Here is a 24,287-nt window from a genome sequence, read left to right as displayed (position 1 = left end):
TGTCCAAGCTAATATATTACCCCGAATTTAGTGTGATCTTATCTTTTGTATTAATCTTTTGTGTGGCACCTTATCAAAGGCCTTCTGGAAGTCCAGTATACTACATCTATAGGATCCCCATTATCCACTTTGCTTGTCACATCTTCAAAGAACTCTAGCAAACTAGTCAAATCCGATTTACTCTTCATAAAACCATGCTGACTCTGATGGATTGCATTTTGACTTTCCAAATACCCCATTACTACTTCCTTAATAACAGATTTCAACAATTTCCCAATGACAGACGTTAACCTAACTGGTCTGTAGTTTCCTACTTTCTGCCTCCCCCCATTTTTTAATAAAGGCATTATATTAGCACTTTTCCAATCCACTGGAACCATTCCAGAATCCAGGGAATTTTGGAATATTATAGCGAATGCATCTGCTACCTCCACTGCCACTTCCTTTAAGACCCTGGGATGTAGGCCATCGGGTCCTGGGGACAGGGGGTGATAAGTGAGTGGGGGCTTGGCATGAGATAGGAAACAGAATTTTGGATGAGCTGGAGACTACATAAGGTGAAGGACTGGAAGCCAGCCAGGAGTGAATAGCAGAAACTAAACCTATAGGCGATGATATGAGGATTTCAGCGATGGATGTGTTGAGGTCAAGGTAGAAGTCGGCATCTACTATGACAGGCAGGAAGGAAAGTTGGCTATTTAACAATTTAGTAGGAATGGGAATCAAGGAAGCTGATGGAAATGAAGACTTGTATTTACATAACGCCCTTCACAACCGCAGGACATCCCAATGGAATACTTCTCTGAATTGTCATCACTGCTGTAATGTAGGACACATGGCAGCCAATTACACATAGCAAGCTGCTTTAAACAGCAATGAGATAATGACCAAGAAATCTGTTCTTGGCAGTTGGGTGAGAGATAATTATAATTCAGGATAGCGGGAAGAATTCCCTTGCTCTTGTTCTTATAGCGCCATTGGATCTTTTACGTCTGCTTGAGATGGAAGATTGGGCTTCAGAATAATGTCTCATCTGAGCAACGGCACCTCTGACTTTGCAGCACTCTCTCAGTGTCAGCTTGGATTACAAGCTCATATCATTGGAGTGGGACTTGAACTCTTGACTCAAGAGTTGCGAGCGCTACACTGAGATTATTCCATACTGAGTCGTGGCTTACACCTTGGTGTCTGGTAGAGTTAAGTGTGGCCGAGCAAGATTTGGTGATGCAATATCTCTAAAGGTATCTCAAGCTCTGAAGAAGGGTCATGCGGACTCGAAACATTAACTGTTTCCCTCTCCACAGATGCTGCCAGGCCTGCTGAGATTTTCCATCATGTTCTGTTTTTATTTCAAATGGTGTTGGTTTTGTTTCAAAACCACCGTATACTTAACATTAATTGGCTTCACAGTGGCACAAAGCAAATAACTTTAACTGTCCAATTAAATGAGATAGGCTCACACCAGACACATTAAATGACTAGCTGGCAGTTAAACTCCAAGTTGGTTCACCAGTAAAGGAAACTGTCACCCCAAGTTTGGCTTAGGCACAACTGTAGCTCCACACTGACTTGATGCTCTTTGCTGTGTGCCAGTGGCAAGCCATCCAATTCAGGGCAACAAAGGGTGGGGAAATCAGTGTGAATGTGGCTGCGCTACTCACATCCCAGGAACAGATAAAATAAAAGAATGTCAATCTAAAGCTACACTCCCTTGAAATCCTGTTAGGATATTGAGTTCACAGTACAGAACTATGTTGTCTCATGGAGGTCATTGCAAGCCACATACTTATCAGCCCATGGTCCTCGCTCACAGGTTAGATAGTGCTGGGCTGCCTTCCACTGTCTCAGTGTCGCTGTGTGTTGGCTGTTAAGTTGCTTCAGCATGCTGTTATAACGTAGGTTCTCTTGTCTGCCTTTGCGGGTGAACGGTTCAACAAAAAACTCCTGGCACCGAGACAAAGCAAAACAAAAAAACGGTAATTAAAACATAGGAAGTTTTGCACTAAATAACGATTAACAGCTGGAATGGGTCAGAGTGGAGACAAAACACTAGAGCTGTGCAAGTTGATATTGTGACGAGGGGTAGAGCTGGATGCCTGGGTGGGATAGGTTGAACAGCCGCCTTCATCCATATGTATCATTATTAATAATTCCATTTATACCGGAAAGAGCATTTTTTGTTGATTTAAGTTATTGTATTTAGGTGAGCAATTTTATGGGCAAACATTTGGACATCTCAGTTACCAAATCGAGAATCGTACAGCACAAGAGGAGGCCATTTGGCCCATCGTGCCCGTACAGCTATCCAATGAGTCAGCCTCCCTGCTCTTTCCTTGCATTTTATTTCCTTTTCAGTACATGTCCGATTCCCCTTTGAAAGTTGTTATTGATTCTGTTGCGTCCACCGCACTTTCAAGGCAGATTGTACTTCTTATAAACTCGCTGCTTTAAAAAAAATTCTCATATCACCTCTGGCTCATTTGGCAATTATCTTAAAATCAGCTTCCTCTGGTTCCAAACCCACTGCCATTGGAAAAAGTTAATGGTTCTGGTGTGTTGAGAGCACCGACACTCAATGTAGGAAGTATCTTGACAGACAGTGACTCAATGGTGTGTGGGGCTAGCACAGTCATTCATTTCTGGAACTCCAAGCTTCATCCACCCGGATTCAAGGCTGCGTTAGATAGAATTTTGATCGACAAGGGAGTCAAGGTTATGAAGTGCAGATAGGAAAGTGGAGTCAATGTCACAACCAGATCGGCCATGATTCTATTGAATGGAGGAGCAGGCTTGAGAGGCCAAATGCCTACTCCTGCTCCTATTTCTTGTGTCCTTATATGTGCCATAGTCAACTCTCTGCTGGTTATAAACTTGCTTCACATGCCAGGTCTGTCATTCCTGATCAGCATCCAGTGATTTCTACCAGAAGCAGATGCCAAGGGATGTTAAACAAGGACAGATTAAGACTCAGCTATGGTGATCTAAATGTTGAACACCTCACCAACGCCCAAGTTTCCAAACCCAAATGCGTTTATATAGCATCTTTAAGGTAGTTAAAATGTCCCATGGTACGTTATGGAACCATTATCAAACAAAATTTGGTATTTGACAGTTTCCACAAGCATCTTAAAGGAGGAGAAAAGGGTGGGAAGGTTTCTGAAGGGAATTCAGAGCTTTGGCCTGGATAGCTGAAGGCACAGCCATGAAGGGTGGAACAAAGGAAATTGGTGATGCACAAAAGGCCACAATTAGAGGACTACAGAGTTTTCAGAGAGGAAATCACAGAGATAGGGAGTGGCGAGGCCATGGAGGGATTCAAACACAAGAATGAGAACCTTAAATTCAACTTGTTGATGAATTGAGTCAATATAGTTTAATAAGTACTCATCAAGAGCTTTTGGCTGGTTGGGGCAGCAAGGAGCTGGGGTTTGTGAAATATAGTCTGGCATGTCTCATTATCCTTGGGTTAGGGGGTTGGAACCGGACACCTCTTGCACTGCCCTTTGAATGCAGGGTAACAAAACTTCTCTGAAAAATCTCTCAACCTCATTACATTTAAAGGGCAGAAAGAGGTGGCTGCCCAGAATTGAGAGGTTCCAGATTATCTGCAATTTCCCAATTTTCCTTTCAAAAGTGGAAAAAGTAGGCAGAAGTAGACGAAACCAGAGACGATTTCTTTTCATATCAACGGCTTGCACATTCTACCCACTCACCTGGAACTTGAGTTTGCTTTCTCCTTTCTCCCGATCTCGCTTGTGTAAATTTACCATCATAGTTTCATAACATTCCTTCCAAAAGATTGCCATGCGCTCGTGGCCTTTGCTGAATGTTTCTACTTCATATTGCTTCATCGACGGGATGATCTGAAAACAAGGACAGTCACAACGGTTCACAATGACACACACAAGAAACACAAGCAATGATAGGTCATTTGGTCCAATAAGCCTGCTCCACCGTTCAATAAGATCAGGGCTGATCTGATTGTGGCCTCAACTCCGCTTTCTTGTCTGCCCCACCCCCCCACCCCGTAACCTTCGACTCCCTTGTCGATCAAAAATCTGTCCAACTCAGCCCTGCATATATTCAATGATCCAGCCTCCACTGCTCTCTGTGGAAGAGAATTCCAAAGACTAACAACCCTCAAAGAAAAACATTCTCCTCATCTCTGTCTTAAATGGGAGACCCCTAACCTTTAAACTGTGTCCCCTAGTTCTAGGCTCCCCGACAATGGGAAACATCTTCTCAACATCAACCTTGCCAAGTCCCCTCAGAATCTTATATTTTTCAATGAGATCACCTCTCATTCTTCTGGATATAGGCCCAACCTTTCTTCATAGTATAACCCCTTCATCCCAGGAATCAGTTGAGTGAACCTTCTCTGAACAGCTTCTAATGCAATTATATTCTGATTAAAGTGAGGGGAACAGTATTGTACAGAATACTCCAGATGTGGTCTCAAAATGCCCTGTACAGCTGGAGCAAAACTTCCCTATTTTTATACTTGATTCCCCTCACTTTTCCCCCAAATGACCTGGGGAAGAAAGAGAGAGACGCAAGTAGAAAATGGAAGGCTGTTAATGGGTTACAAAACAAAAATGATGCTACATACATATTTGTCAATGTAAACGCGCCATTCATCGGATCCGCAGTACTCCTGAAAATCCTCAAAGAAAGAAGGGCTGCCGTTGCTTTGAGGCAGAGCTGGCAAGTGCAGGTTCATGTACAGCAACTCATAGATTTTGGACACCAAAGTTCTTATGATTGGAATCAGGAAAGAGTAAGTTTCGGTTCTCTCTCTGATGGACTTCGTCAGGGTTTCCTCCAACTTCCCCAAGAGGAAACAAGCTTCATCTCGGTTGACTATCTCTTTTGTCTGCAGTATTGTGTTGAGCTTTGCTGCAGCCATGGCACACACCTAATGTTTTAAAAAAAGGTGGCTTCTGATTAGTTAGAACGAGCCAACACTAAACACGACAGACAACATCTTGCCTGCTTTTTCTTTGCCTATTTAGGGTGAGACAGTGATGTAGTGGTAATGCTACTGGATTAGTAATCCAGTGGCCCAGCTTAATGCTTTAGGGACAAGGGTTCAATTCCCACCACAGCAGCTGGTGGAATTTAAAATCAATTAATAAATCTGAAATATAAAGTTAGTCTCAGTAATCGTCACCACGTCAACCATCACTGATTGTTGTTAAAATCCATCTGGTTCATGAATGGCCAGTATGGAAGGAAATCTGCCAGCCTTGCCTGGTCTGGCCTACATGTGACTCCAGACCCACAGTGACATGATTGACTTTTAACTTTCCTTGCTGAGAAAGCCACTCAGTTCAAGGGCAATTAGGGATGAGAAACAAATGGTGGCCTTACCAGCGACACCCACACCCCACAAAAGAATTAAAAAACACTAATGATAATATTGATCCTAAGCAACACATTTAAACAAGATAATACAAATCAATATTTTTTGGTAAGTTATGATCAAATTAAATTTGTAGACAGATTAAAGAGGGCTTGCGTTTATCCTAGGTGCTGTGATTTCTACACATGGTGATGGTGTAACAACTGCTACTTGTTTTTGGAAAGACTTGCATTTATATAGCACCTTTCATGACCTCATTACATCCCAAAGTTCTTTACAGCCTATGAAGCACTTTTGAAGTGCAGTCACTGTTGTAACATAGGAAACGCAGCAGCCAATTTGTGCACAGCAAGTCCCCACAAACAGCAATGTGATAATGACCTAGATAACCTGTTTTTTAGTGGTTTTGATGGATGGATAAATATGAGCCAGGGCTGCAGGGAGAAATCTTCTGATTATCTTTGAAACAGTGCCATGGGATTTTAAAAAAACCCACCTGAGATAGCAGGTAGGGCCTTGGGTTAAGTCTCATCTGAAAGACGGCAGCCTCTGACAGTGCAGCACTCCCTCAGCAATGTACTGGAATGTCAGCCTAGAATTTATATTCAAGCTTTTAGAGTGGGGCTCAAATCCCACTCTGAATTAGAGGTGAAAGCGCTACCAACTGAGCAATAGCTTACGAATTGAGCAATTAAATGTTTTTGATGGGTGCAGTGATCTCGGCCCCCTACCTGTATGTTGTCCTGTGCAATAAACCCAAGGAGAAGACGCACTCCAAGCTGAGACAGTTGCATCCATTCTGATCCAGATGAGTACCACACCATCAGACTGTCCATTAGAGTCACCATTTCCTCCAATACCTGTATAAAAGGAATGAAAATCCCAATATATGATGCAGGATGAAGAAGAAAATCTAGTTTAGCTGAAGCTAAACCAGAATGAATATCATATTCAGCTCTCTGGATATTCAAGAATCTCTGGATGTAATTAACTCTTAGAATAGTAAGTACACTGTGCTCTTCCAAGGAAGTCACCATAAATCATTTTTATGGGGAGGTGGTGGCACAGTGATATTGTCGCTGAACTAGTAATCCAGAGACCCAGAGTAATGTCCTGGGGACTGGGGTTCAAATCCCACCATGTCAGATGGTATAATTTGAATTCAATAAAAATCTGGAATTGTCGATTGTTGTAAAAACCCATCTGGGTCACTAATGTCTTTTAGGGAAGGAAATCTGCTGTCCTTACCTGGTCTAGCCTACATGTGACTCTAGACCCACAGCAATATGGTTAACTCTGAACAAGCCCAATTAGGGATGGGCAATAAATGCTGGCCTAGCCAGTGACGCCCACATCCTATGAAAGAATTTTTTAAAAAATCAAATTTCTTTGTAAATCTGTGCTGCCCATTTGTTGCCAGCAACTCAAGGATTCACAGTCTCCAACTGTACATCATCTCAACTCAGCACCTGCTCCTTTACTGATGACTCTACTCTCTACTCATCAACATCCTTCAGTTCACACACAATCTCAGAACATCTTTCATCCTTCAATAGAATCGTTAAATCACTACATTTGATCTCCTCCACACCATTCAATGGAGCATAAGAATAAATGCTTTCCTTCAATTTTAGATCAGAGAGAAACATCCTTCAAATCCCTGAGAAACTGAATCAACAGTTAAAACTTCTTTGATATCTCCACCCTCAGCCTTTATCGACATCCTGGTCTCAGAATCTCAAACACACACCCCACCCCCACTGCTGCCTCCCACTTTTATAACAAACACTTTTGAGTATTGCTGAAAAAAGACATACTGCTGAAGCTTTTCATCTTGCACTCATCAGAACAGATTGCCAAGAAAACCAAACTTCAAAGGGAACAACAATTTATACTGCATGAGAAGAACGTGCTGATTGGTTGGCAAGTAGACTCTGATCGAATATGTGCCATCGAGAATGCACCAGGGAATAATTTTGCTTAAACATTGAAATTTGGTATTCTTGCAAATCTGCCCTGATGAGCGCAAGATGAACTCTTTTTTTCTGCAATACTCAAGTTCTGTACTACCAAACAACAACTTAAACACATTTTTAAATCTCTTAATGTGCAATCAAGTCTAAGTCCGCTTAAGACTTAATACAGTTCTTATTAATTGGAGAAGGTCTTTGAACCCATTCTTGCAAGTTCCAGGCAAAATAAAAGGAGCTATTTGACATGTAAGCGATCCATTTCTCATCTTTAACTTCCAGCCTTCTCCCCATTTCAAGCTTTATCACTAATTTTAACACTGCAATGAGGTTATTGTTCCTCAGGAACTCACTTAGCATGTTCCACCCTAGCTCCAAATATGGAACCCAAAAGTTCTTCCTCCTTGATGCGTTCTCACTGTTGAAGTTAAGACCCCTGCATTTGTCTCCTCCTCTCATCAGGAGACCCAAAATTTGCTTCCCTCTCTTCCCTTCTTTCCTACACCATGCAGACTCTTAAACCTCAAGCTCGGTGTCTCTAAACATTGCCAGAATGACCCTACTCTTGTGAACCTAGCCCTATGGAACTTGTCCTTTCACCAGTGTTGTTTAAGAATACAATGCACCTAGAAAGGTTTTTACAGGTTGAGAGCGGCAATTAAATTTTGAGGTTGATCTATTACTGCCCTATTTTATTGAAAATCGCTTCCTGTTTAGTCTCTCCTCACACAATTTGTTAGGCAAAAAATGATGGATATGTAACTTACTCTTAGGCTCCTGGGAGTGCTGTTTAGAATTGGCTGTGGGAAGATTCACAAAGATAGCATCATACAATCAATGAAGGGGGCCATTCAGCCCATCATGCTTGTGCCAGCTCTTTGAAAGAGCCCTCCAACTGCTCCCACTGCATTTCTCTTTCTTCTGTAGTCTCACAAATTCTTCCTTTCCCAATTGAAAGTTGCCACTGAAACTGTTTCCACAACCCTTTCAGGCAGTTATTCCGGATCATCATAACCTGCTGCATAAAAACACTTCTCACCTCCCCCAACCCCCGATTCCTTTGTCCTTTCATGACCAAAATGGCTGCCAGTGGAAAAGGTTTCTGCCTATTTGCTCTATCAAATCGCATGATTTTTAACACCTCCTCTTAAATCTCCTCCTAACCTTCTTTCACCAAGGAGAAAAATCCCAGCCTAGAATCAGGGAATGCAGTAGGATGCTAATTCTCGGCCCATCATAGCCATGCCTGCTCGATGCAAGAGAAAATCAGCTAATCGCACTCCCCTGCCTTTTCCCTGTAGTCCTGCAAATCTTTTCTCTTCAGGGAATCATCCAAATCCTTTTTCAAAGCCATGATTGAATCTGCCTACACCCACAGCACATCACAGACCCTGATCACTCGCTGCATAAGAAGTATTTCTCAGCTTCTCTAGTCTCTCCACATAACTGAAGTCTCTCACCCTCTCCAAGGACTTGACATCCCTCCTCAAGTGTGGTGTCCAGAATTAGGCACAATACCCCAGCTAAAGCTTAACTAGTGATTTACAGCAGGCTAGCTTAACTTCCCTGCTTTTGTACTCTATGCCTCTATTTATAAATCCAAGGATACCATGTGTTTTTTATTTAGTTAAAAACACAACATCCTTCTGCCTCCTCCAAAGGTTTGAGAACACAAATTTTGTGCAGCATGGAACAATTGCACAAACTCTCCTCTGGCCCTCTGACAGGACTGCCTGTCCTGGCTGCACCTTGCTGTCCTGTTTTTGCATGACAGGCAGCAGCCATGCTTTGATATCCTTCAGTTCCATTTAAAACTTTGAGAGAATCCTGTGCAGTCTCACCACATGCTGGCAATATCAACATGCTGGTCTACAGGGTGACCGGATACGGAGCTCAAATGTGATCGGAATGCCAGCTGTGTAGGCTTTTCCCTCAAGAGAGAGAAAGAACAAGTCAGGCAACTTACGTATTGCTTCACAAATCAGTTGCAGAATAACATGAAGAGAGGCTTGGCAGCAACCTTGCTACGTGTCCAACTAGATGTGCATGATAAAGGAAAACCCAAAAGACGAGAGGAGGATGACCCAAGTATTGCACTGGGGAAGAGCTAAGTGCTGCAGCAGGCAGAGTTAAGTACCTTGTCAGTCCACAACGCGGGATTCACCAGCCCCTCAGCCTGAAGGAAGTCCTGGACAATATGCAGCAATCTCACTGCATTCTCAGTGTGAATCGGAAGGGCAACTGCTGTTGCCTCTCTATTGTCAGTCACAGCCCACTCCAAAATCTTCTCAAGAAGACTGCAAAAAAAGACCATTTTCATCAGAAGGTAGCCTCAGCTGCGTCCTGGTCTCTTAATAATGACGAATATCAGATTCTCTAGCACCAAGGGCTCACTTCTAACACAAATATTACTGTAAGGTACGAACCAAATCATTAATCTCTTTCCCCCTCAATGTCCCCAAAGTCCTCTTTCACATACTCCCGTGTCCCCAGAATAGAGCACTCACTCTCTCTTCCACCTCTAAATGTCTCTTTCTCTAGTCCTCAAACCTTCATCTCTCCCTTTCCATTTCAGTTTTGCCCTGGACTTTTCTGTCTCGCCCTGGAAATCTTTCATGGCATCCTGAAATGACATTCTAAACAGGCTCTCCTCTCAGATACGATATCTAAATAGCTTTCAACACCTTTACGGCACTACAAACACAGAAAATTAATTAGCAAGAGTAGTTTTGGAGCTTCATCTAGACGAAGGAAATGCCCTATTGCATGCAAACCGTACTTTAGTTTAATTTCATCGGATGGCAAAAGTAGTTCATTTGCTGTTCCTAGTTTCGTCAGCGCCGAGAAGACTTGCCCTCGCTCGACCCAGGCAGTGTCATCTGACCCATCCAGGCCACGCCACATGATACAAAGGAGGATGTCCATCAGAATCCGACTTAACTCTTCCTCACACTTCTAAAAGAAAGAAAGCAAGTTCTATAAGCAAGTCCACTTCAGTAAGGTTAGCTTCAATAAGTGGTACAATGCTTGAGGCCACAAAGCAAATCTTTAGCATATTGATTACAGACTCCTGCTGTACGCCAGAATATAGCAGTATGAAAATGAACTTAGTGCTGTATTTGAATAAACTATTTCACAAGCCCAACCTAATAATAATTGTGATTCCAATCAAACACATTTTCTTTACATTATTAAGTGTATACTTGGGAGTTGCTGCAATTGGGCCAGATGTCTGTCTTGATTAATACCTAGTGCTTCAGCAGTGATGGCCTGACCATGTTTGGCTTAATTCCCCTTTGAGTAAAGCTCTCAGTATGAAGATCAGTTGAAATAGAGGTTAAATCTCCAAATCAGAGACCAATATCCTGTAACATAGGCATCACTAGTTTCATTTCATAAATCTGTTTTTTTTTGTTCCATTTTGCCCTGTTAACATTAATTATATCTGCTTTAAAAAATTCCAACCAAAATGGCACAAAAATCATTTAACAAATTACCTCTCCGCTTCCAGAGACTTCATAGACTGAGGTATCATCCACGTAACTTGACTCATCCATGCTGCTAGGTTCCTTATCAAACTGCACACCAGGGAAGTGTTTGGGCACCTCCAATGGAGATGGGGTGCTGGCAATGCTACCTGGTGTTTGGCTTTCAATGTCACCCATTTCATAAGAGGCTGTGCTCGACAAGTCCAGTGTTAGACTCCTCCCCTTTGGAGGCCAGTCCTCTGACTGGGTCTGATTTTCCACCAAGCTTTCTGTGAGGGCGCTTTCATTTGAGGCCCTGTCATCTAAAAGCATCTCAGAAGAGTGGCTCGAGTCGGTGAATCTTTCGACCAATCCGTCAAAACTTCTGTTCTCAAATAATTTATTCAAGGATACATTGTCCACTGTATCGCCCTCCAATGGCTTAATGCCCCTGGTTTCTTCATTAGTGCTTCTTAACCGTTCTGCACCGGTTCTCATCTCAAGCTGGGGATCAATTTGTTTACTAAAATTCAAAGTGTTGTTGTTCAAACTGTCCACCCCAACATTGTCCTTGCTCTCAGTATTTTCCTTCAGAAATAACCTCACAAATGTTTCTTGCCAACTGGTCTGCTTTGCTATCTGCTGGGCTGCATCCTGCTGGGACTGCAAGTGCCGATAAATCTAAAACAATTCGGGGAGAAAGAAAGATATATCACTAATAAAAAAAGATATTTTTGGAAATGCAGTATATCAGTATTCTGAAATTGTTGTTATTTTTCTAACTGCTTACACATCAATGTCTGAATGGTACTTGAAGCTATAGTTAACCAAAGTTATTAATTATAACCAAAGCAGGAACAGCTGGACAAGAACTTCTGTGACCTGAACACTCAGTGGGAGCTGATATTTAGCACGTGAGATCCAAGGATGACAGTGATTTAAGAAAGGATATACTTGCAAGGAAGGCAGTACAGCTAGATTGCTCTCTGGGGTGAGAAGGTTGTCCAATGGTGAGAGGCTGAGTAAATTGGGCCTGTATTCTCCGGAACTAAGAAGAATGAGAGGCGGTCTCATTGAAACCTACAAGATTCTGAGTGTGCTTGATGGGGTGGACGCTGAGAGATTGTTTCCGTTGGTCGGGGAATCTAAAACACGGAGGCACAGTCTCAGGATTATTTATCATTTAGGACTGAGATGAGGAGAAATTACTTCACTCAAAGGGTTGTGAATCCTTGTAATTTGCTACCCCAGAGGGTTGAGGAATACATCATTGAATACATTTAAGGCTGGGATAGACAGGTATTTGGTCTCTCAGGGGATTAAGAGAAATGATGAATGGGCGGGAAAATGGAGTTGAAGTCTGTGATCAGCCATGATTGTATTGAATGATGGAACAGGCTTGATGGGGCAGGTGGTCTACTCCTGCTCCTATTTCTTATGTTTTTATGGTGTGGAGATTGTCCCCATCTGCTCAGGGAAGGACACCAACATTGCTGCTAGCATGACTTTCAACATGCCAGCTAGGGTCTCAGGATCAGATTAAAGAGAAGATTGTTGCCTTTTCTCAATAAACCACAGGAGAAAAGGTCAGAATCTATTCGTTCTTGCTGCTAGGTTGAATGGAGGTCGAATTATGACAGGTATACCCGAGGTAGGGACAGAAAATAACTTACATGTGCAAGATGCTTGGCACAGGATTTTGCACTTTGGTCTGCAGGGCTAAATAGCAATTTGACTGAAATCAATCTTTGCAATTTCAGGTACATCAGAGGACCCCCTTACAGCTAAAAACTGGACAGTACAATATTCTTCTGCTTTTTTATATAGACATGTCACCTGGTGTATTCTATTCAAATAAAATCTCACACACACATACAATCTTCACACCTTCCCCAGGCAGCGAGCAGTAACAGAATAAAAATTCTCATCTTTACTCTATCTTCATCCTCTTCCTATGGTCACAGCAGCCATTATTGGCAATGGTGCTTCAAAAGCAGCAACAGAAAAAGCTTTTCAGTGCAGAGTGCCTGGAGCATTCGATCACGGTCACAGCTCTCTTCCTTACTGCTTTAAGTCCCGTGGGCAGGTCTCTCGCCCCTGCTTCTCCCTTTTCTTTTCCTCCCCTAAGGCCTCTGTGGGTTAACAAGTTAAAAGCTTCCAGTTTCTTTCTCTCTCTTCTTCATTATCGAAGTTTGTCAAGTTCTCTTTCTTCAGCACTTTAACTTCAGTTTCCGATTCATCTGACTCACTGGTTTACTCTGGTTTCTCCCTTAGACATATGTAGGTTAAGTCATTTACCTGGCTCTCACAGCCTGGTCAATTGCCTTTGCGTACAGTTTGCTAACACTACACCAAGTCTCAAGCATAGTTTCACAGTATGCATAATTCAGGAATGAGAAATGTAATAGTCATGGGGATAGTTTCAGCTTAAAAAGGTCATGACTAAATTGATACTCTCCTGCTGCTGTGCGAAAATGAATGAATCCCTGTCACTTTTCTCGCCTTTCTATGATGTAGATGGTTTCTTTCATTTACCTCAAAGGAAGTGTGAGGTCATTAACAGAACTGGAAGACTGACCTTTCGGCAAACAGCAAGCCTCACGTTGATCCCTGCTTTATGCACTAGGTGAACCACAGCCATTAGATCCTTATAATTCACCACAGAGTCTGAAACAAATGGAACAAGAGAAAAAGCAGTGTATTGTACTGCATTTCATTTGGTGCATCCACAGAATTGTTACAGCACAGGAGACAATTCGACCTGTCGTGTCTGCACCAGCTCTCTGAATAAGCAATGCACTTAGTGCCATTCTCCCACCTGCCCCCCACAAAATCCTGCATAGTCATCAATTTCAGATAATGATCCAAATTCCCCCTTGAATACCTCGATTGAACCTGCCTCCACCACATTAGGAAATTCACAGATACTCTGAATAGAGAATTAACTTCAGAAGAGGACATACTTGTCAGAAGGTAAGGTGAAAATGCCCAATGATTCAAGATCTGATTCACTCCCCTTGTAACAGCTACGTAACAAAGGCAGAAGCCTGGAGTCAGGTACGCTGTCTGTCCTCCCAGTCAGAACTAGCACATAACCAAAAAAGGAGGAAAAGAGACCTGCAAACTTGATCAAGTTCATACTAGTGACATACAAAAACTCTAGGACATAAGGACTGATTCCTGGGATTGGTGAGGGGTGGGGGGTGTGGTGTGGTTACCTCATGAAGAAAGGTAGGCTCGAGCTGGGCCTGTATCCATTGGAGTTTAGAAGAATGAGAGGTGCTCTTATTGAAACATAAAAGATCCTGAAGGGACTTGACAGGGTGGATGCTGAAAGGATCTTTCCCCTTGTGGCGGAGTCTAGAACTAGGGGACATGGTTTAAAAATAAGGGGCCTCCCATTCAAGACGGAGGTGAGAAGAATTTTTTCTCTCAGAGGGTCATGAATCTTTGGAACACTCTTCCCCATACAGCAGTGGAGGCTGGGACATTGAATATTTTTAAGGCAGAGGTTGATTGACTCCCTTGTTAGCCAAGAATCTAAGGTTATCGGGGGTAGGCGGAATGTGGCGTTGAGGCCACAATCGGAACAGCCGTGATCTTATTGAATGGCGGAGCAGGCTCGAGGGTACGAATGGCCTGCTCCTGCTCCTACTTCATATGTTCGCATGTACGTTCATGTATATGTATAAGAACATAGCAGTAGGACATGTATTCAGCACCCATGAACAAGGCATCCCACACATTGGTTCTAAGCAGTTAATTCAAGAGCAGCACTGACTGAGGCTAGGGGACATGTGCTCCTACCCTGCTGGTTGGGGAATGATAGGTGGCAGCACCGGAGAGCAGTATATTCCACCATCTGACTACACTTTGAGGATAGGAAAACAAGAAGCTGGCTATTTTTCCCAAATTTTGCATAACTAACCTCGTTGTTGCACCGTTGGGTGTTCGTTCCAAAAGCAGCAGTTTTATGCTGGATGTTTGAATCCAGCACCTCAATCTAATGTGTCACCAGAAAGTCATATTGCTAAGTTTCTAGTGTCCCCAACAACTTACTGGCTTTCATTCCAGAATGAGCAAAAGCTCATTCCAGTGACAATTAATTATCTGCTCCGTGCAATTCAAGCCTTTAATGATACAACAAACTCTCCATTTACCTGCTTGTAGGATTTGCTGCAAGAAGTTCTTGACCAGGGACACAGTAATGGTGACATCGTTCAGCAGCATGATGAGTCCTGAATAGCCCACATCCCTCAGTTTGATGCGCTGCTTGCTCCGTTCATAAACCTTATCGCACTTTAACATCCTCTCAAATATCTATCGAGGGATAGAAAGTAGACATATTAAATCTACATTCAGAACTGAAACATCAAACCATTTGTAACATTAAGACAGAAAGTCTTCAATCAAACCCCTCTGACAAAGGGTTTCCAACTGAAAAGGGAATTGTTTTTATTCCTGGAAACATTGTGTGTCTGCCTTAAACAGACAATGGCACGAGGAGACAAGAGGTTGTAAATGAGCTTTTGCCTAACATCTTCTTCCCACTTGTACCCCTCTGCATAACACAGCCACTAATGTGTAGATACATTTCCACAGGCCTGGGCAGGCATCGATTGCCATGCTGCGAGGGTGGCATTCTTTGTGTGCGAGTCCAGGCAGTCAGCCTCAGCAGGAGAAACGTCAGAGCTCAGTTCAATCCTCAAGACATCCAAGTGTGTACATCCTGCAGCACTGCCCACTGGACAATGATCACCAACAGAAACTGATCGGCTATGGTTCAAAGACAGGGAGACACTGACAGGGCATATAGAAAGAAGCTATTTCCTCTTGTGAGCGATTCCAGAACAAGGGGACAGAACCTTAAAAGTAGGGCTAGGGCATTCAGGGGTGAAGTCAGGAAGCACTTCTTCACAAAAAGGGAATTGGAGATCTGGAACTCTCTCCCTCCAAAAAGCTACTGAGGCTGGGGATCAATTGTAAATGTCAGTACTGCACTGCAGTGCCAGCATAGATTTTGTGCTCAAGTCTCTGGTGGGTGACTTGAACCCATGATCTCTGACTCAATGGTTAAAGATGACAACCAAATATAAGGCTTAGACATTCCCTGTTACAGCGGTACTGGTCGGTCCACTAAATGGTCAGAGTGCCAAACATTTAGGACTGTGGCCTTAATGCCAATATTGATCTATACGATAGAGTAATATGGATATACCATTGACTGTTGCATATAAGTAGACCCTGCGAGTAAAACAAGCCCATGTTTTCAGCCCTAAACTAAAAATCGTGTTTTTGTATATACTTGCCATATAAGTCGACCCCCCACATTCAGCATGACACGTTATACTCGCATTATTAGTCAGCTCCAATTGTTCACCCCACAGACACAAGTTTTACTTACTGATACCTTATAGCTAAGCACATGGGATCAAGCAGGTGATATGGGCTGTGTTGCTAGGATGCCCGGGAGTTTATGACGCATCTTCTCTTTGCATCGGGTGCCAATGTCATTTCAAAATGGAGACCACCCACACCAGCAGCTCACTTTTATACTCGGCGGATAAGTAGACCTCCGACTTTGGAGGGATTTTTTGAGGCTTCAAAAGGTTGACTTATATACCAGCATTTACGGTAAAAATAAAATCCCCTAATGAACTGAATGTTCTGTCTTTTACACATATCTCAATCTGTGCCTTTCAAATCCTTTTGAAAACTGAGAAGGCACTTGTTAAAACGTGGGAAGATATGAATTGTTAAGCTGTTTTATTTCATAAACACCAGAGCAAGGACTATGATTGAATCAAGTCCAATCAGTACAATTTGTATTTACGCAATGATACAAAATAAAAATGAAATGAAAGTCTTCATAGTCCTAGAGGGCCATAGGCTGCTCTCTCATTAGAGGGACACGGCTGGTGGTGAGTTTAACCTGAGGGTCATTACGCCTCAGGCGAGGGGTGAGGTTGAGAAAGCGGGGCTTTCCTGGATGACCTCAGCCTGTATGGGAATTGAACCTGCGCTGTTAGCTTCACCCTGCATCACAAGCCAGCCCTCCAAATAATGAAAGTGTTGTACTTCTCTGGTCAGAAGATCACAGGAACATAGGAACAGGAGTAGACCATTTAACCACTCAAGCTACTCAATGAGATCATAACGAATCTGTATCACAATCCGCCTTGGACCCATTATCTTCTTATACTGTAGGCTGGAAAAATCTATTCATCTCAGAATTAAAATTATTAATTGAGCTAGCATCAATTGCTGCTGCGGGAGCAAATGGGACACTTACATCACCCATTGCATGAAGGAGTGTCTCCTAACTTTGCTCTCGAATGGCCTGGCTCTGATTTTAAGATTTTGTCCCTTTGTCCAAGACTGCCCGCACCCCATCAGCGGAAAAAATTTCTGTCTCACTATCTTATCAATTCTTTTCAAAATTTTAAAAATATCAATCACCCCATAACCTTCTATATTCCAGGGAATACAAGCCTATCTTTACATAATCTCACCTCAAAATTTAACCCTCAGAGTCCTGGTAACATTCTGGTAAATCTCTCTTTCCAAGGTCAATATATCCTTGCTTAGAAGTGATGCCCAAAATTGTACACAGTATTCCAGATGTAGTCTAACCAGGGCATAGTATAGGTGGCTCAAATGTCATGAAGATGTAATAATTCGCATAATGTTATTGGAAATTATTGTAAAATAGAGGTATCTGCGTCTGTATGTGTCTGTGGTGTGTGTGAGAGACTTAATTGGATTAAAGGCAGCTAGTCTGAAGGCTTTGATATAAACATGGGGGAAGTTTGGAATGTAAGGTGTAAAAGAACATTTGCAATTTTAAATAAACCAGATTAGATTGTTTTCAAAGGAGGGGTGAAATGTGCCAGGTGAAGTTCAGAAACAGTGTGTTTATTTTTCCCAAAGATTACTGGTAAAACTTAGTGCTATGAGAGGTTTTTATTATCAGAAAGGTAAAGCCCAAAGGCACAGTGAAACAATGGGAATTTGCATTTAAAGGGGAAAACATGTATAAAGGAGTGAAGGCTGTGTGTAGGGATTGACATTGTTAAGATCTAACAAATGTGGAAAGCCTTCAGCACCTACGCCTCAAGCGGCTGTCTTCACAGAACTGAAGTTAAGAAAACTCACTTTGAATTCGACTGGTTCAGGGTATTGTGTGGGTCATTTAAAATCTGTGTGTCTTACTGTTGCCTTAACAAAAATATAACTGGGAATCAGATCAAGTAGGAGATTTAGAAGTTATTTAGTAGTAATTTGTAGACATTTGCATGTACTTAAAAATACTTTTTTCTTATTAATAAATGTTTAATCTAGCTTTGTAAATACCTATAAGACTTGGTGGTCTCATTACTACTCAATTCAATGCAAACACCTCGAAATTTATACAAATTGCAAAACAAATTGTGGCAGCTGTTTCAAGTTTTGATTTTTGATTTTAACAACTCAGCATTTACCATCAGCTGTGCCATAACACAAAACTTTCCCTCCTTTATATTCCGGTGCTCTGTTAAATTAGCTTTTAAAATTATTTTTGTACATGATTAGTACGTTTTACTGATCTGTGTGCATACACAAAGACGCACAAGAATGCAAGAATGAGGAGTAGGCCATTCAGCCCCTTCAGTCTGCCTTCTATAAGATCATGGCTGATCTGATTGTGGCCTCAACTCCACATTCCTGTCTGCCCCCCAATAACCCATGACTCCCTTGTCTATCAAAAATCTGTCTAACCCAACCTTGAATATATTCAATGACCCAGCCTCCGCTGCTCTCTGGAGAGAATTTCACAGGCTAATGATCCTCTGAGGGAAGAAATTTTTCCTCATCTCAGTCTTAAATGGGAGACTCCTTATGTTTAAACTGCATCGCCTAGTTTTAAAGGTTCTACAAAGACCCATAAAATCTCTTTGGACCGCCATTGTTTTTAGTTTATCACTATTTAAAGAATACTTGGATCTTTCCTTTTGTTAGGAACTAGAGATAGTTTAATTAAGTTACATTTGTATTTGTGTGTGTTAGGGATAAGCAATAGCTTTAAGTTTAACTTAAATTTATATAGTTGTTAGAAAGATGAGGCCTGGATTTTGGATTTCATTTTTAGAGTGGAGTCTGCAAGTCTGGGTTTGTTTGTATACCTGGATTTTAATGAGGCTTTACGACCCTTGAAGTGGTTTAGGGAAGCTAAGACAAAGTATAGGGAACACTGTGTTGTTGTTAGCAACAGGCTGCCCACAGAGGCAGAGAGAATCAGAAAAGCAGTTTGAGTTAGTTTGTAGGGCCGTTCCACAGAAACAGCCGGAGCAGGCAAGAAGGGAGCTGCAGGGGGTAGGTCCCAAAAGAAAAGCAGAAAGTCCCAAAACCAGGGAGTGGGGACAGCAAGAGATCCGAGATGACAGCTATGTCAAGGAACAGGGACAGGGAATCTGGACAGATCCTGTTCAGTGGGAGTGAAAGCAAGAAGCAGAGGGAAAGGTTCCAAATTAAAGACAGAAAGCTGCAGGAAGCAGAATCAAGGCCAAGTGGGCTTGCGAGAAGCCAGAAGATCTGACGAGACAGCCAAAGGTTGGTTACTCCTTACAATGGGCAAGTGAAGCAGTGGTGTCCTGTTGGCACAGCTGAGGATCTGAGAGAAACTGCATGGAAGGCAAAGCTTGAACGCACATGGTGAACTGGGGAAAGGAACATCGGAAGGAGAGATTGAAACCCTTAAGGTGTACCCTTGTGGAAGGCATCCAAGAGAAAGCGTCGTTTGGGGGAAGATTCCAAAATGAGTTCTTTGAGAGTGGAGATTGGAAATCCTCGCATGAAAGACAGAACTCAGTGCCCTTGGTTGGGTGGTCGAAGGCAGTGTAGGGATGACACGTCACAGTGTAACAAATGTCTGGGGGGGAGTTGAGAGATCCATCGCATCTGTTTGGAGTGGCATCTGTCACTTGGTTTCAGAGCGTGGTATGCCTGACCACAGGTCGCCTACTGGTTTACATGGACTGTGTACTTACTGTGAATTGAGTATAAAATAACTTTTGTAACTTGTGTTATCCTTAGGAATCTGCACATATCTGTAAATACATAGTTGTGGATGAAGCAGTAATGTAATATAGTTCATCTTTACTTTGTTTAGTAAATGCTTTATTCTTTTGTTAAAAGTACATCAACAGACTCTGTGACTCTGTTCAGTAGCTGCCCTCCATGTTTCTGAACAAAAAAATATAAGTTAAGATCGATCAAGCTGGGTTCCATCCTGGGATCTGACTTGTCCAGTAGTAACATCGGTTGGGGTCACAACAGTTCTTTTGGTCCAAAATGGATGATTTCTCACTTACTTGCGTTACTTGCATTGAAATCCATCTGCCACAGTTTCCCTAACTCATCTAATCCACCAATGCCTCTGTAATTTTCTGCTCCTGTCTATGCTACATACTGTCACTAACGTTTGTGGGATTAGAAAACTTCGATATTTGGCTCTCCATTATGTATTCCAAGTCATTAGCAACTATAGCAATTGGTTGAAACTCCGGCACAAGATTTTTGTGAGACATCAATAGTCACTTCCTTCCTATTCAGTTACATACCTATTATCCCTGCTTTGTCTTTGACCACCCAACCAAGGTCAATAATTTGCTTTCAATTCCATCAAGTTTAATGTTAGTTAACTCACTTTGGCTTTCACCAAGTGACTTCCAACTACTCCGTCTGCACACACACCTGCTGAGTCTGGGAATAAAACTGTCCACCTCCATGAGCCCCTCTCCCTTTTTTAGCTTCCAAAATACCAGTTGAGAGTACCTATAATCAAACAAGCCTTCCTGAGTCAAAAACAAAAATAGCTGGAAAAACTCAGCAGGTTTGGCAGCATATGTGGAGAGGAACACAGTTCCTGAGTGATCAGGATCAGGGTCTTCCAAATACAATGGAAATGAAGTATCTATTGATTACAGAGACAGGTTAGTGAATTGCTAATTATCTCTAGGGAAATAATTTCAATTGCCACTCATAACTATTTTACTTAACCTTCATCTCGGTGATTATGATTTTTTTTCTGTAAAACTTGTGCGATATTCTACACTTTAAAAATCCCGATATTGAAATGCAAGCCTTTTCCAAATCCCGTTGCAAAATATGGTCAACAAATCCTCAAACACACAAGGTGTTCATCAAATAAGGGCCGACTCTCAACTGGTTTATTAAGAATGCAGAGTACCTTGAAAACGAGCTCGCGCAGCATGTCAGAATACTTGTTGGTCAGCAGCAGTGCATAGAGAATGTCGGCATGCCCTGGTTCAAAGAGCAGCAGGTACAGCTGGTCCCGAGCTGAACTCGTCTGAAGAAGATTCAGCAGAATCTCCAGGATCCCGGAGAGCTATAATGCACAAACACACAAAGAATCAGATTCAAAGCCATAACCTAATTCATCATGTAGCAGCAATGAGCAATCATGTCATTGCAGGAACACACAAAAATTCTTTCCACATTTTTCAAGTTCCTTCACTGCTTTCCAGTATCAAATCTTATCACTGAATGATGTTTGCACTGGCTATTTTATACTTCAATGTTACAGGTCCTGTACCTCAAATCTGGCAACCTCAGGACCAAGGCTGTGCTGGATTTCGGATATTGCTGGATTTTGGGCTGGGCACTTCAGGTCAAGCTGGGTCGGGTAGGGTCAAGGGTCGCTTGAAGTGCAGGGTAGAGCGGCATGCGAAGTGGTAAAGCCAATATCTGATCTGGAGCCACATCGCGTCAATGCAGTGCCCAGCCTCATTGTCCAGGTAAGTTATTTTATTTTAAGTTTTACTCAATTAAAATTGATGCATGGAACATTATAAAAGTGCCCAGTTTCCAGTCAACTCTGGTTTTTGGACAGCCGGATTTGAGACACTGTACCTGAAATATGAATATCATACACGAGTGTTACATACACTATCATTTTAATATAAAATACTTTTTGGTCTCTTCAAGGAAGACTGCATTTATATGCTGCCTTTCATGACCTCAGGATGTCTCCAAGTGCTCTACAGCCAATAAAATTCTTTTGAAGTGAAGTCACTGTTGTAATGTAGGAAACATGACAGCCAATTTCCACAAAGCAAGTTCCCATAAAGAGGAAAGTGATAATTAAATAGATCATCCATTTTTAAGTATTGATTGAGAGCTAGGCAGCAGGGCAATTCCTCACCCTGTCATTGAAATAGCTTCATGGGATCATTTAAGCCCAGGCAGAAGGTGCCTTGACTCAACTTCTCATCTGAAAGACGGCACCTCTGACATTGTAGCATTCCTTCAGGACCAAACTTTCAGGTGACTTTACATGCATAAGTTTCTGGGGTGAGGTTAAAACCCACAACCTTCTGAAGCAGAGAGACTAATGAGCCAAGGATCACATGATGAGCCTGATTTTAATTCTATGCAAACGAATTGGGTTTGAGTGAGTAAAAATGTTAAAATGGGAATGTTGCACTGTCAGAGACACCATCTTTCGGATGAGACAATAAACATTTGTTGGCTCGGCTGGCTCTATTTTGAAGAGGAGCAGGGGAGTATCCTTGCTGTTCTGACCAATGTTTAACCTTCAATCAACATCATAAAAACAGATTATCTGGTCATTATCACATTGCTGATTGTGGGATCTTGATGTGTGCAAATTGGCAGCTGCATTTCCTACATTACAATAGTGACTACACTTCAAAAATATTTCAATGGCTGTGAAGAACTTTTGCGACGTCCAATGGTCATGAAAAGCGATATAGAAACGGAAGTCCTTATTCTTCTCTTCTTTCCATTAGATGATGTTAAAGTGGACAGGAAACGCTGGGTGGAATTTATGGCCTTCCCCAAAATGGCTTTGGTGGTGAAAGGCGAGGGAAGGGAGGGGGCAGGATTTAAACAGGCCGGAGGGTGGCAGGTGGGGACCCTGCTGCCTTCCCACATCTCTCCCGACTAAGTCCGTGGTAGGAAGGCTCATGGGTGGCCTTACCCACCTGCTGCCAATTGAGGTCCTTAAGTGGGCATTTAATCCTGACATAAGGGACTCATTCCACTGCTGCTGATGTTAAGCCAGTGAGTAGCAGGCAGGGGCACATGCCATGTGGGGAATTTGAAAAAAAATCCTGTCATGGTTGTTTGTGGTCTCTTGGGGTTTGGGGGTCAGCAGTTGTGGGGGGGGGGGGGGGGGGGGGGGGGGTTCCCTTGTTCAAAGCTACCCAGAACCTGATCATGGGACCCAGCATTTGGCAGGAAGGATGCACCTGCCAAGGGAGCCATTGACCTGCCCTTCCCTGCGTTCCCCCGCCCCACGACTCCCCTCCTGCCATCGTTCACCTCCATTACTCGCCTGTGGCCTGGGTCCATCAGTAATCCTGGGCCTCGGATGGATATTTTATCGACAGCAGCCACGGCTTCCCTGGCCTCTGATTGGCCAGCAGCTCTCAGGTGGCGGGATTTCCATTCCCAAAGTTCTCGATCCTGTGTAAGGCCTGCTGCGGCCCAGTTAATTACCTGATTGGCAGTTAATTCGGTAGATCTTCCCCAAACTAAGCAACATAGGGGTCTCAGCGGCTCAGCCTACATTTAATGCTGCCCCCTGGCTCTGTGACAGAAGATAAGCAGTCCAGCAGGTTGGAGGGTACGGATAAAAACAAAAAACTGCGGATGCTGGAAATCCAAAGCAAAAACAGAATTACCTGGAAAAACTCAGCAGGTCTGGCAGCATTGTAGTTCTGTTGAAGGGTCATGAGGACTCGAAACGTCAATTCTCTTCTTCTCCGCCGATGCTGCCAGACCTGCTGAGTTTTTCCAGGTAATTCTGTTCTTGTTGTGGAGGGTACGGATGACTGAACCACTTGCACTTTGCTCCATGTCATCTGCATTTCCTCATGCTCATTACTGCTTTGTACCCCATTCCTAGCTGTTGCTTATTTCTTCTGTAATATCTAGGAAGTTATGTCTAACCTTCTGACCATGCTCCATTCTACAGCTTGATGTTACAGCTGTGTATTTCTGCTATTACTTATTAATTTTACAAAGCGATATTCCAGTTAGGAATATCTAAGGGGTGCAGCAACAGAGACAATTGGGGGCCTGCAAAACCAAATCTTGGAAGGTGGTAGGATGTGAATGCAGAAGTTGAAAAAGGGTCCATAACCAACAGACGCAGATTTAATTACGAAAGAGCCAGAGCTGAGATGAAGACAAATGAGTCAGGAATGTGATGGCATACTCTCCACTTGCCTGGATGAGCAGAGCTCCAACGACACTCAAGCAACTCAACACCATCCAGGACAAAGCAGCCTGCTTGATCAGCACCCCATCCACCACCTTAAACATTCACTCCATTCACCACTGATGCACACCAGCAGCAGTGTGTGTACCATCTACAAGATGCACTGCAGCAACTCGCCAAGACTCCTTCAACAGCACCTTCCAAACCTGCGACCTCTACCACCTAGAAGGGACAAGGGCAGC

General features: G+C 42.8%; 1 protein-coding gene across 9 annotated transcripts in view; it reads right to left on the bottom strand.

Annotated features, from left to right (window-relative positions):
- The window catches only part of nbeal1 (neurobeachin-like 1), a 309,051-nt gene that overhangs the window by 41,132 nt on the left and 243,632 nt on the right, over nucleotides 1-24,287 (bottom strand). For all 9 annotated transcript variants that reach the window (XM_041200542.1, XM_041200544.1, XM_041200543.1 and 6 more), the window contains 10 exons: nucleotides 21,028-21,186; nucleotides 14,960-15,119; nucleotides 13,378-13,466; nucleotides 10,830-11,480; nucleotides 10,112-10,287; nucleotides 9,470-9,629; nucleotides 6,094-6,222; nucleotides 4,610-4,915; nucleotides 3,714-3,863; nucleotides 1,787-1,944 (listed from right to left, as the gene is read on the bottom strand). In XM_041200542.1, the coding sequence (XP_041056476.1) occupies nucleotides 1,787-1,944; nucleotides 3,714-3,863; nucleotides 4,610-4,915; nucleotides 6,094-6,222; nucleotides 9,470-9,629; nucleotides 10,112-10,287; nucleotides 10,830-11,480; nucleotides 13,378-13,466; nucleotides 14,960-15,119; nucleotides 21,028-21,186 (2,138 nt within the window). The remainder of the gene's footprint in view (nucleotides 1-1,786; nucleotides 1,945-3,713; nucleotides 3,864-4,609; nucleotides 4,916-6,093; nucleotides 6,223-9,469; nucleotides 9,630-10,111; nucleotides 10,288-10,829; nucleotides 11,481-13,377; nucleotides 13,467-14,959; nucleotides 15,120-21,027; nucleotides 21,187-24,287) is intronic.

The sequence above is a fragment of the Carcharodon carcharias genome, chromosome 12, assembly GCF_017639515.1.
Source record: "Carcharodon carcharias isolate sCarCar2 chromosome 12, sCarCar2.pri, whole genome shotgun sequence".
NCBI classification, from domain to species: domain Eukaryota; kingdom Metazoa; phylum Chordata; class Chondrichthyes; order Lamniformes; family Lamnidae; genus Carcharodon; species Carcharodon carcharias.
This window is presented reverse-complemented; position numbering and strand designations above follow the sequence as displayed.